Raw genomic sequence first — 13,327 nt, forward strand, 5'->3', positions numbered from 1 at the left:
ACGTCTTGTATAGTTAGGAAGGCTATCTCAAGGCTGTTGCAGTCACATAGGTGTGAAGTAATTAGAACTGAGGATGGTGGTTATATTAATGGAGAAAAGTAACATTTCAAAGGAGAAATCTGGCTCTGATAATTTCTCCTTTATCTCCATGTTTCATTGAGTAAACTAAGGAAGCCTCTCAAGCCTGAATAACTTAGAAATTGGTGATATTATCAACCATTCTAACGGATATGTGGTGGTAACTCATTGACGTTTTAACTTTGCATTTCCCTGATGAATAATGGTTACTTTTTAGTGTGCATACTGGCCATTCTTTTATCTTTTGTAAAGAAAGTGTTCAAATCTTTTGCCTATTTGTGTTGAATTATCTTATTCATTAAATTGTGAGAGTTCTTTATATATTCTGGATAGTTCTTTGTCAGATAGATGTATTACAAATATTTTTCAGTGTGTAGCTTTTTCTTCACTTTCTTAATGGTGCTTTTTTTGAGAAGATTTAAATTTTGATGAGAATTTAAGTTTAAAATTTTGAAGTCAAATTTATCAATTTTATCTATTATAATCAGTGTCTGTGTGTCCAGTTTGAGAAAACTGCCTATGGCATGACGCTATTTTACTTCCTATGTGTACACAACTTTGTACATAGTATGTGCAGTCATAGTTGTGTGCACATTGAATTTGTACAACTACATATGTGCACAACTTCAGACTTAAAAAAAATATTTATTTGTTTATTTATGTTGAGACAGGGTCTTGCTCTATTGCCCAGGCTGGAGTGCAATGGCAGGATCTCAGCTCACTGCAGCTTCTGCCTCCCAGGCTCATGCGATTCTCCCGCCTCAGCCTCTGGAGTAGCTGGGACTACAGGAGCCCACTACCATGCCTGGCTAATTTTTGTATTTTTTGCAGAGATGGGTTTTTGCCATGTTGGCCAGGCTGGTCTCAAACTCCTGAGCTCAGGTGATCCTCCCGTGGCTTCACAAAGTGCTGGGATTACAGGCATGAGCCACTGCGCTCAGCCAAAAAAGTTATTTTTAAAATGTGAAAAAAGAAACTGAAAGTAGAGTTCTAGTCTGTCACCATTTACTTCCAGTTACCATCCCAGGTGGAAAGCAACAGCTGTGAAATAAAAAGCAAAAATAAGTACTTTGAAGGAGTCCAGAAGCACTGTAGCTTCCTAGTGTTTACTATTATTTACTTGTTTTCATGTGATAATTAGATGACAAAACCCTTAAATCAAAACGACTTTGTCAGTACGCAAAATATTGGGGAGTTAGTAATTGGGAAGGGATAGAAATGGTGGTGGTGGCTACCAGCAGGAGCAGATAAAGAGGGAAATTAAGGTGAAAATTGGAGGAGCCCTGAGAACTCAATAATAGGTGGTTGGGAAAGGTGCTGAAGGAAATAAATACATGAGACTTAAACAACAAAAAATAACACTTGCCACAACCTCCACCCCTGAAATCCTATTAGTCTCAAAAGTTAAAAAGCTCTAATGCAACAGGTCTGTAAAGAATGAACATAGGGCCAGGGTGGTGTCTCATGCCTGTAATCCGAGGACTTTGGGAGACTGAGGCAGGAGGATCACTTGAGCCCAGGAGTTCAAGACCAGCCTGGGCAACATAGTGAGACCCCCCCCCCGGCCCCGCCACCCCGTTTCTACAAATTTTCTTTTTTAAGCTGAGGGTGGTGCACACCTGTAGTCCCAGCTACTTGGGGGGCTAAGGTGGGAAGATTGCTTGAGCCCAGAAGGTTGAGGCTGCCGTGAGCTATGATCACACCACTACACTCTGCAATAGAGACCCTGTCTCAAAAAAAAAAAAAAAGGCAAAAAAAGAAAAAAAGACTAACAAAGAAAGAATGAACATAGATTTGTTCCCCATATCTTGTGGTATTAAACCTAGGGTCTACTCCTCAAGCTTACATCATAGGTTTAGCATTAAAACAGCTAAGCAGCAAAGCAGATGCTGTAAGCGATAGAAATTCATTAAGATAGGAAAGAGTGGGAAATATGTAAAGATCCAAAAAGAATATATACTTAATTACGATTTTTTGAATACTTAATAAAATATGCTATTCCTAAGTGCCATGCCATAGGGATTTCACAAAACTATGAACTGTGATTAGCAGGAATTCCTCGTGAAGTTTGTACTCTATGTGAGAGGTCTGGATATGTTTATGAATCGAGAACAGTAAAGTACAGGGTATGTAACGGAGCCAAACGCGAATCCAGTTGGAATCCTAAGGATCCATGAAGTGCTCCCTCTTCCAACACTTTCCCAGCCTCCTATTCACAGCTCCAGCCTCCCCACGTCCGATATCTACCCCCAGGGGACCGTTACTATTGACAGCGAGCGCGCGGAGCTGCACGGGCACACAAGGCGGAGGGGACACCAAGGTCCGTTATTCCCCAGTACGTTCACTGCCCCAGCGACAGCGCAAGACTGAGGCACGCAGACGCGGGAGGAACCCGAGACACAGCACACAGCAGGTGAGGGGCGTGGTACTCCGGTACCCTCAGTCGGCCGACCATAGAGCTTTTAGACCTCCAGGACTCCTAGAGAGCTTCCGGAAGTGCCTTTGGGGCAAGATGCGTGCTGGCCGGTGTTGTGCCTCCGCAGATTTAGAAGTTAGTGGCCGGAGGGGCCTGGTCCGAGTACAGCTTTCATCGCCTTTACTCCCCGACCTTCCTTCGGGTCTGTTTATCCGTTGCAGCCTCCCTTCCCCACGACGGGGCGCCTCTGCAACTCACAGTGAGTACGGTCGGTCTCTGGGCCGGAGGAAAGTGGGTGCTTTGTGGCTGGTCCAGGCCGCAGCTGAGGACTGGCCTGAGGGGTCCGGAGAGGGGCCTGTGCGGTGTTCGGCGCCGCGGACCGATTCTGACGCCTTAGTTGCTGGTGCAGGCAGAGTACGTCCCCACGAATTGCCCTCGAACTTTTTGCGAGGGAACCTTTTATGAAGCTTTCTTCATAGATAATCGTTTTGTGGTATGTTTTTGTAGTCGATCTTGTTTATCTTAAAATGGGGAACGGCCCCCCCCATGTTATTTTTTATCCAACTATTTCCAGAGTCTGAATTGTTTTCACTTAGCGCTCTTTTGCGTTTAGGTCACAACAAAACTCTCAGTTTTTAAAAAAGACATATTTTGCTTTTGGAAGCCCCATTTATCCATGGAAACCAATTTTTGCTGTTACTCTTCTTTCTTTAGTGTATTCAGAAACTGGTGGTGTGTTGACTAGATAATTGTACGAAAGTTTTGTTTTTTTTTTTAATTTCAGGGTAATTCAGAATTCAACATTATCAGAATGCCTATTTCATTTGTTAAAGCAAACTGAAGTTAGCCAACGAGGAACTCTGGGAGGGCCCCATTTCCAAAACTCTGGTTAGTCATGAGTAATTTTTGTCAGGCTACTTTGACTGCCACCACCACCTTTAAAAACATATTTCTGTTGTTTGTTAGTTCCGTTGAGTATATTTACGTAGCAATCATTGTTTTAGCAAATACATACATGTTTTGAATTTCTGTCGTTTAAATGTAAAATGTGATAGATGTTAATTAAAACTTTCAGCTAATGCAATTTGAGATAACAAAGCATAGTATTGGCTTCACCTACTTTTTCTTGGATTTTAAATCCTGGAAAATGTCTTTTTTGTTTTGTTTTCAGTTCCCAAACATTTCTCAAATTAGACATAGTCTGAAGGAAGAATACATTCCTTCCACAACTATTGAAAAAATAATACTGTTAAAATTGAGTTGTGCCTTCAGCATCTCACAGGATTACAGTATTTAAAATCCAGAGGAAGCTTTAAAGATTGCCTTTTAAACTCATGTAAACTTGACTAGGTGTTCTTTAAGGAGACTATGTAAAAATCAGTCTGTATCCACAAAGTGCTCACCAACTTAATACAGACATGTACGCACAAAACTGAGAGGAAGGTACATACTGGAGTAATTTTGCACTCAGTTATTTATAGGTTGTAATTCTCAAAAACTAGTTGATTAGAGAGGGAAGAGACTTAAAAAAATGGAAAATTAGCCACTAAATAGAATAATCAAGATGGGCAATGGGCAAGACCTGTTGGCTGATTTGGTATAAAAAAATGAACAAACCTGATAATTAGCTGGTTTTCATCAGTGTTGTTATTGAGAGTTTTTAATACCACATCAACAATATAAAGTTCTTGAATGCTGCGCACTTCACATTAAAATATTTTATAGCCTCCTGTACTGGTAAGTAGTGGGATTGCACCTGTGAATAGACTCTGCACTCAAGCCTGAGCAACATAGTGAGACCCTGTCCCTAAATAATAATAATAGTATTTTATAGCCATTATGGATGAGGATTGCTCAGTAATAGATGGCCAGTTGTTCAGTAGTTAAAAATGAACCTTGGCTTTAAGGAAATTTATAAGAAAACATGGTAAGACTACCACTATATAACATCACATTCTAAACAGTTAGAATTTATGTCCCATGTATTGACCTTTAAGTTTTTAACATTAAACCATAAGTAGCTATTTTAAGAAAACTTAAGAGTTTGTTTTGATTTGAAAAATTAAATTATTTTAAAATTAGCTAAGACCATTTTAAAATAAATTATCTTAAAATTATAGATAATTTATTCAAACAAAAACAATTTGTCAAAACCAAATTGATTACCCTTTCTCAACAAAATCTCAGCATCTTCCTCAAATTCACTCTTCCCCCAAATCTCACTATTCTAGCAAATTCCTCCACTTTCCTGTAAAGTCATAATCAGTGAACTATACCCCCAATGTTAATTGATATATTTAACCATATCTTTTGCTCCTTGGTTCTTCTGATCTGTAGTTTACTCTCCACCCTGTTGTTCCCGGCCTTGTCTAACTTTAAAAATAATTTTCAAATTCCCTTTCTTTTCTGTACACACTCTCTATGTAGGATTTGTTTGTATGTTTGTTTGTTTTTAACCTTCCTGGCATTCTTGGATGGCCTTTGAGTCTGTGAACTCTGCCGAAATTGAGTGTACAATTTTGTATCTGTGGACATTTTGCTGGAAAGAAGTTCTGTGTTTTCTTTAGGTTGAAGAGTCTAGAAACCAACCCCCCTCGCCCCGTGCCACAACTCCAAAAACTGAAAAGATAAGCACTGCCTTGATGATCCATATGGGGAACTGTATGTACAGTAATCTGATTTTTTTCCTAAGTACCTATCTCTTCTTTGTGGACTATAGGTCTCTGGTTTTATCTTGATGTTAGCATCTCATGACAACTGGTTTAGGGTATGCTACCTTTACTTACACTCTTCTTCATTCTCTACAGTATCTTTGAAATACAAAGATAATGGTCACCTCTGTCAACAAACATTTGCAATAAGGCCATGGCCACATTCTCACAATGTGATAAGTCCTATATTTGGACCATGTAAAAAATGCTTTGGTAGGAATGACAAATGGCAGGGGGATGACAGAGAAGAACTCATGAAAGAGGTAATAGATAAATTAGAGTTAAGAGTTGAATGATTTTAGGCCAGGCGCAGTGGCTTACGCCTGTAATCCCAGCACTTTGGGAGGCTGAGGCGGGCAGATCACGAGGTCAGGAGATCGAGACCATCCTGGCTAACACGGTGAAACCCCGTCTCTACTAAAAATACAAAAAATTAGCTGGGTGTGGTGGAGAGCGCCTGTAGTCCCAGCTACTCGGGAGGCCGAGGCAGGAGAATGGCGTGAACCCGGGAGGTGGAGGTTGCAGTGAGCCGAGATCGCGCCACTGCACTCCAGCCTGGGCGACAGAGCAAGACTCCATCTCAAACAAACAAAAAAAAGAGTTGAATGGTTTTAGCTGGACCAAGATTTATCAACCTTGGCATTGACACTTTGGGCCAAATAATTCTTTGTGGTGGGGGCTGTGTTGAGCATTGTAGGATCCCTGGCCTCTATGTACAAGATAATAGTAGCACCCGTTACCCCCAAGTTGTGACAACAAAAATATTTACAGACATTATGAAAGGTCCCTGGGATGGGGGTAAGGACAATATTGCCATCAGTTTTGAACCACTGAGCTAGAGTAAAGAACTCTGTAGTAGAATGGAAGTATGAGAAAGCCACAGCCCAGAAAGGCTTTATGTAAGTGAGTTTAAAGTAGATATAGCCAGCCAGGTTCACATTCATAAAGGGCCTTGCATACCATGCTAAAAAATTTGGTCCCTATTGAAATATTTTCAGGAGGTGAGTCATGTTAGTCATATTACATATTTTTAAAAAATCTCTGGCAGTACAGGGCTACTGTAAAAAAAAAAAAGTATCATAAACCTGGTAGTTTAATAGAATAGACACTTACTGTCTCATAGTTAGGAAGGCTAGATGTCCAAAATCAGAGTGTCGCCATACCCATGCTCTTCTAGCTTCTTGTTTTTACTGACAAACTTTGGCATTCCTTGGCTTGCAGCTGCATAACTCCATCTCTGCTTCTGTAGTCACTTAGCTCTCATTCATCATCTGTGTGTCTGTGTCTTCACATGACCTTCTCCTTTCTCAGAGTCTGTCTCTCTGTGTCTTTTTTCCTTTTAAAAGTGTGCCTGTCATATTGGTTTAATGGCCTACCCATTCCAGTATAACTTCATCTTAACTTGATTACATCTGCAAAGCCCCATTTCCAAATAAGGTCACATCCACAGGTACTAGAGGTTAGAACGTCCGCATATCTTTTTGGGGGACACATTTCAACCCACAGTAGGCAATATTGTGGAACATGAATGGGAAAAAAGCATAACCAAAGTTACCATTGCAATTCTAGGCAAGAGATGATGTCTATACCAAGGATGGAAACCATAGACATATATTTCACAAAGAAATAGGATCAAGAAATTGAACTTTTTTCGGACATCAGGTCTTGTTTCTAAATCTCACTCTTACAAGAAATATAAACATGTTCTGTGTTTGCAATTGTAAATATGGCTAATGTTCTTCGATTCTATCAATAAGATAAAAGATATGGACCTTTGCCCATGGGGAAAATACAATTAAGTTTTGAAGTCAGAATTCCTTTGGAACTAATAAATATACAGTTATGGGAAAAGTAACATTAAAGCAATACACATTTAAGTAACAGAGGTATAGAATGAGAGGAAAATAATTTCCAATTGGAGTCACCAGGAAAGGATTTTTAAAGGCAACAGTATTTTATCTTGTCCTTTCAGAAAGTAGTGTCGGTACTGATGAAAGAAGTCAAAGAAGACTTCAACGGAGAGACACATTGTGTTCATGGAATGGAAAACTCACTATTGTTGAGATATCAGTTGTCCCTAAAATGAGCTATGGATTCAATACAAATCCAATTCAATAATTTTTTGTAGAAATTAATACACTGATTCTAAAATGTGTATCAAAAGACAACAGAACTAGGAAAGTGAAAATAATTTTGAAAACGAACAACAAAGTTGCAAGACCCACCTACTTGATTTCAAGATTTTAAAAGTTACACAATCAAGACTATTCTGTATTGGTGAAAGAATAGATGTATAGGTCAATAAACAGGACAGAGATTCCAGAAATAGACCCTTACATATACATACATATAGTGAACTGATATTTGACAAATATACAAAGACAGTTAAGTAGATAAAGGAGAATCCTTAAAATGAACCTCCATCCATACCTCAAATTCTATACAAAAATTAACTCAAAATGGATCATAGGCCTAAATGTAAAACCTAAAACTATAAAACTTTTAGTAAAAAACAGGAGAAAATATTTGTAACCTTGGATTAAGCAAAGATTTCTTAGATATGACATCAAAAGCACAGTCAATTAAAAAAATGAACTTTTTTTCCTTCAAAAGGCCCTATGAAAAGGATGAAAAAGAGGGAATACTTGCAAATTACATATCTCATAAAGGACTTGTGTCCAGAGTATGTAAGAAACTCAAAACTTAATTTTAAAATAACTAAATTTAAAAATGGGCAGAAGTTTTGAACAAATACTTCACTAAAGAAGATATATAGATGTTAAATAAGCACATAAAAAGATGCTCAACATTATTAGTCAGTAGAGAAATGCATACTAAAGCCATATGAGATATTAAAACCATAATGAGTTGCCACTACACATACACCTATTAGAATATCTAAAATTAAAAACAAAAACAATATCAAGTGCTAGTCAGATTGGTGAGCAACTGCAATTCTCATATACAGGTAGTGGAATGCAGAGTGCTTTGGAAAACAGTTTTGCAGTTTCTTATAAAGTTATACATATATGTATTTTATGACACAGCAATTTTACCTCTGAATATTTGCCCAAATAAAATGAAAACTATATTCACACCAAAACTCATGCAGATGTTCATAGTGGCTTTATTCATAGTGATAAAAAAACAAAAACAACTCAGATATTGTTCAACTGGGAAATGGATAAACATTTAAACATTCCCACTCCAGAATCTCACATAAATAAAATCATATAGTATGTAGCCTTTTGAGTGTGGGAGTAGACTTTTGGGTTGTAGTTGTCAATAGGGCATCCAGGTTGCTTGGAGTGCTCCATAGAGAGTTTCTGAGTTGGAGGTCACGTCCATAGTAGAGGAAGTTAGCCTTGAGATAGGAGGAAAGATGAGGGGCACAGGTAGGATAAGGAATGTTAGGTGGAGAAGAGCAAAGTGTTAGGAAAGTTTTTGACAATACCTTGAATTAGATTATGTAGAAATTAGTCTTATCTGTTAAGAGTAAGGGAAAGGTTGAGAGCTGAAGCGTGTAGAACCAGATTAGTACAGCTGGTGTATCAAAGACTAAAAGGGGTTAAATGAGCAGCCCTGAAGGCCAGCTGAGATTAAACACAAAATTTCAACTAGACCCAGTCTACATGGTTTCCTGACTTTGCTTAGCCGTGTTCCACATCCCCAAACATGGTGATGAAAGCAGAAGGAAGGGGTTTTTCTATGGATGGGTTTGGCATGACTGGCATGACAGAAAGTTAAGGAAGTAAGAAGTTATCTCTGGAACAGTGGGGAGGATCATTTAATTGGCCGAGCCATGAAGTCTGTGTCATACTAAGGAACTTGTTAAGATACCATAGTTAGTTACAATGACTTTTGACTTGCCTTAACACTATCATATTTTCTTCATGAAGAAGTACCCTTAGAAAGAGGCCCTCAGAAGAGTCTTCTCTTAAGAAGATAAAGAAGGTAGTGGAAACGAACTTCCTGAGCTTTTCAGGCTCTAATGGCTGAAGAATCAAGAAAGCCTTCAGCCCCATCCCCACCAGACCAGACTCCTGAAGAGGATCTTGTAATCGTCAAGGTAGAGGAGGATCATGGTTGGGACCAGGAATCTAGTCTGCATGAAAATAACCCTCTTGGCCAAGAAGTGTTCCGCCTGCGCTTCAGGCAGTTATGCTACCAGGAGACACTAGGACCCCGAGAAGCTCTGATCCAACTACGGGCCCTTTGCCATCAGTGGCTGAGGCCAGATTTGAACACCAAGGAACAGATCCTGGAGCTGCTGGTGCTGGAGCAGTTCTTGACCATCCTACCTGAGGAGCTCCAGACACTGGTTAAGGAACATCAGCTAGAGAACGGAGAGGAGGTGGTGACCCTATTAGAGGATTTGGAAAGGCAGATTGATATACTAGGACGACCAGTAAGTAGAAGGAGGTGTGCATGCTGTGACTGTGGGAGTCCTGGAAGCTTGGTAGAGGGACATAGGTATCACAGTGGGAGAGCAGATGCTTAGCATCAGTTTCTGTTGGATAAGGATGACAATAGTTTTAGTGTAGTATGACTTGTTGAGTTCTTTTTACTTTTGTAAAGGATATAAATCCATTTTGTTTTTGTCATCATAACATCCCTACAACTGTATTGTTCTTGTTTGCCGGATGGGAACTTGATGCATAGGAAGCTTAAGTTAATTTTTCAGGGGTATCCAAATAATTAAAGGTAAATTTGAGACCAGAAATCAGGCTTTCTAGTTCCTTATTAAAGGATTTTTCTACTGCATAGCACTGCTTTAAGTTTGTTGTTTTCCTCCTTCCTCTGCCTTAGGAGCACAAAATATTGGTGTTCTGTGTAACAGGGAAGGCATCAGCAGAAATCTTTTCCTTTAGTACTAAGCAAAAATGATGCCTTTCTTTCTGTGCTCATTACGTATTCGTGTTCCTTACTGTCCCTAAGAAGTGAGGAAGATTCTGCTGCTTCCTTCCCCAAGCATATATCCCTGTAGATGTGTTTGTGGTCCTCTTTCATTGTTCATTACATTTTGCAAAGGGATTCCTTATTATCCAACTGTCTGTTGTTTCCAGGTCTCAGCTCGCGTACATGGACATAGGGTACTCTGGGAGGAGGTAGTACATTCAGCATCTGCACCAGAGCCTCCAAATACTCAGCTCCAATCTGAGGCAATCCAACATAAATCTCCAGTGCCCCAAGAGTCACAAGAGAGAGGTGAGTAGCCAGATTTCATTGATGATAAGGGGGGGAAGTAGAAATGAAAGTCCATTTGGGATACCTATCTAGTTCCTGAAGAACCAGGAACTAAAATCCTGTTTACAGACCAGTCCCAATGTCTGTGTTTAAATGTTTAGGCTTCAAATATAGATTATTCTTTCTAGTGGTAAACTCATGAACAAATAATTTGACTTTTTTTTAATTTTTTTTTCCTTTTATTATTATACTTTAAGTTTTAGGGTACATGTGCACATTGTGCAGGTTAGTTACATATGTATACATGTGCCATATTTCTGTTACCGCAGTACATTTACAACATACATTTTTGAGGTTATGCTGGTATTGTCATGCCACTTTATTTGGAAATATTTCAGTATGTATTTCCTCAGACAAGAGCATTTCTTAGGTAACTTAAATAAATAAATTCCTAAATTTATCACAATTAAGAAATGTAGTATTGCTACAATACTAACCTAGGCCACAGTTCATATTTTGACAGTTGCCCCAATTATGTTCTTTCTGGTTCAGAGTCTAGTCTGGCTTCACACTTTGTGGTTAGTTGTCATGGCTGTTTAGTCTCCTTTAATTTGGAATAGTTCCTCAACCTTTCTTTTTTTTTTTGAAGAGTACAGGTGTGTTATTTTGTAGAATGGCTGCAGTTTGGATTTGCGTGATGTTTGATCATGTTTACATTGAGGTCATATATATTTGGCAGGAACACCTCACCCTGCCAAGGATACATGACCTAAATCTTAACAAGAGATGTTGTACTCCTTCTTAGGGGTACAACAGGAATTTGTCCTATTATTGGTGGTGTTATCTTTGATGACTTGGTTAAGGTTATTCTTGCGGGGTTAATCATTGTATAGTTACTATTTTTCCCTTTGTAACTAATAAATAATTTGTGGAAGATACTCTTGAGTGTATTTAAATATCTTAGTCCTCATTAAACTTTTGTTGCTAAAACACTAGTTTTAGTGTTCATTGGTGCTTCTTGACTGACTTAGTGATTACTAGAATGGTTATGAAATAGTGATTTTCTAACTCTGTCATTCCTTCTACATTTCTTTATTGTAAAGGAGAGTGCTCCCTTCTCCCAATTTTATTATTTTTTATTTATCAGTATGGACTCAAATTCGTATTTATTCCATAAATATTCTGTTACTGTCTTTTATTTTGTTTTTGTTTTGTCTTTGAGATAGAGTCTCACTCTGTCATCCAGGCTGGAGTACAGTGGCACAATCTCAGCTCACTGCAGCTTCTGCCTTCCGGGTTCCAGCGATTCTTAATCCTCAGCTTCCCCAGTAGCTGGGATTACAGGCACACGCCACCATGCCTGGCTAATTTTTGTATTTTTGTAGAGACGAGGTTTCACTGTGTTGGCCAGGCTGGTCTCGAACTCCTAGCCTCAAGCGATCTGCCCACTTCAGCCTCCCAAAGTGCTGGGATTACAGGCATGAGCCACTGTGCTCGGCCACTGTCTTTATTTTGCTAAATCATCTCAGATTTGGCCATAGAAGGCCCATTCAGTCTGGCTCTTGTATCCTCTTGACATTTTCCCATTGTTTTTTTGAGAATTTTTTTACTTTATTGCAGAATGAGGTGTTCCAGTCTCATCTTCCCCTGCATTTCATATTTTTTCATTAATGTGATTTAGAGTAGTTTATAAATATGAATTTTTAATATTTCTAAAAAAGCATTAAAACAATACTTCTTGTCTAAAGTCCTAAAGCTTGTTACCTGAGATACAGTAATCTATATTTTAATAATAAGCCATTTAATATCTATAGAAAGCAAATACTGGGAGCCATAGTAGACATTTCAGAAAGGTAATTAATTAATAGAGACTGGTTGATTCTGATACTTGGTTTGCCAAGAGATTAGGACCTAAGGAAATACTGTATATAGCCACAAAGACAGAAGTAGTTTTGATGGTAGAGAAGAAATTGAAAAGCGATTCCTGTTAGGAAACCAGTATACTTTCTATTTTTGAGTGTAACTTCAGTCTGACTTCAGGGACATCGGGGTGCGTATGTTTTGTGGGGCAGCCATAGATATGGCCCCAGAATCCAAGATATCAGCACTTCACGTGCAAAATCTTTGGCATACATGTATATCTGCTGAAATAAAAATAATTTGGAATGGGTGAGTGCCAGCTCCCACAACCACAGGACAGGACTGGTCTCATTCATAGCTCCTTTCTCCTCTCAGCCATGTCTACTTCCCAGAGTCCTACTCGTTCCCAGAAAGGAAGTTCTGGAGACCAGGAAATGACAGCTACACTTCTCACAGCAGGGTTCCAGGTGAGTTGTGCTCCTTCTCACTGAAACCCCATAGCTGTGCTTGTCAGTGTTTGTGGCATCTGCCCTATATCTTGACTGTCTAGTTTGTAGCAGTACCTACCCAAAAAGTTGTCCCAAAAATTCTTTTGCCTAGGGACAGATTGATCCTGAATTTCCCCCAGTAAATCTCATGCATTTTCCTCTTCTTCCTAGCTATTCAGATCCCTTTACATAGTACATTCCCAAGTTGTAACTCTCTCCCAATACTGGTGGATCTCTCAAGCTCTATAGGTTTGAGCTGTGGAACAGTCCCAGTCCCCAAATGGGGATCTTGTTTTGTTTCAGACTTTGGAGAAGATTGAAGACATGGCTGTGTCCCTTATTCGAGAGGAGTGGCTTCTTGATCCATCACAGAAGGATCTGAGTAGAGATAACAGGCCAGAAAATTTCAGAAACGTGTTCTCCCTGGGTAAGGAGAGGTGTGGTTATTATTGTCATTTTAGATTTTTTGTTTGTTTGTTGTTTATGTGTATAGTAGCTACAGCCTTTCTGAAAGACATAGTTTATAAGTTTAACTCAGGATCCAGCAGAGGGATATGATGTTGAGATTTCTTGAAATCTTACGTGAA

At 39.1% G+C, this 13,327-nt stretch overlaps 1 protein-coding gene across 9 annotated transcripts in view; it reads left to right on the forward strand.

Moving 5' to 3' along the window:
• The first annotated feature begins 2,560 nt into the window (after positions 1–2,560).
• The window catches only part of LOC101135415 (zinc finger protein with KRAB and SCAN domains 8), a 37,180-nt gene continuing 26,413 nt past the window's right edge, over positions 2,561–13,327 (forward strand). For 6 of the 9 annotated variants that reach the window (XM_063707418.1, XM_004043489.5, XM_063707420.1 and 3 more), the window contains exons 1-5: positions 2,587–2,753; positions 9,105–9,613; positions 10,272–10,413; positions 12,628–12,719; positions 13,044–13,167. In XM_063707418.1, the coding sequence (XP_063563488.1) occupies positions 9,197–9,613; positions 10,272–10,413; positions 12,628–12,719; positions 13,044–13,167 (775 nt within the window). In that variant the 5' untranslated portion in view covers positions 2,587–2,753; positions 9,105–9,196. Of the gene's footprint in view, positions 2,754–5,061; positions 5,156–9,104; positions 9,614–10,271; positions 10,414–12,627; positions 12,720–13,043; positions 13,168–13,327 lie in introns of all 9 variants that reach the window. The other 3 variants (XM_055390526.2, XM_063707417.1, XM_055390527.2) reach the window with 3 other exon arrangements.

Source organism: Gorilla gorilla, chromosome 5 (genome assembly GCF_029281585.2).
Source record: "Gorilla gorilla gorilla isolate KB3781 chromosome 5, NHGRI_mGorGor1-v2.1_pri, whole genome shotgun sequence".
Taxonomy (NCBI): Eukaryota; Metazoa; Chordata; class Mammalia; order Primates; family Hominidae; genus Gorilla; species Gorilla gorilla.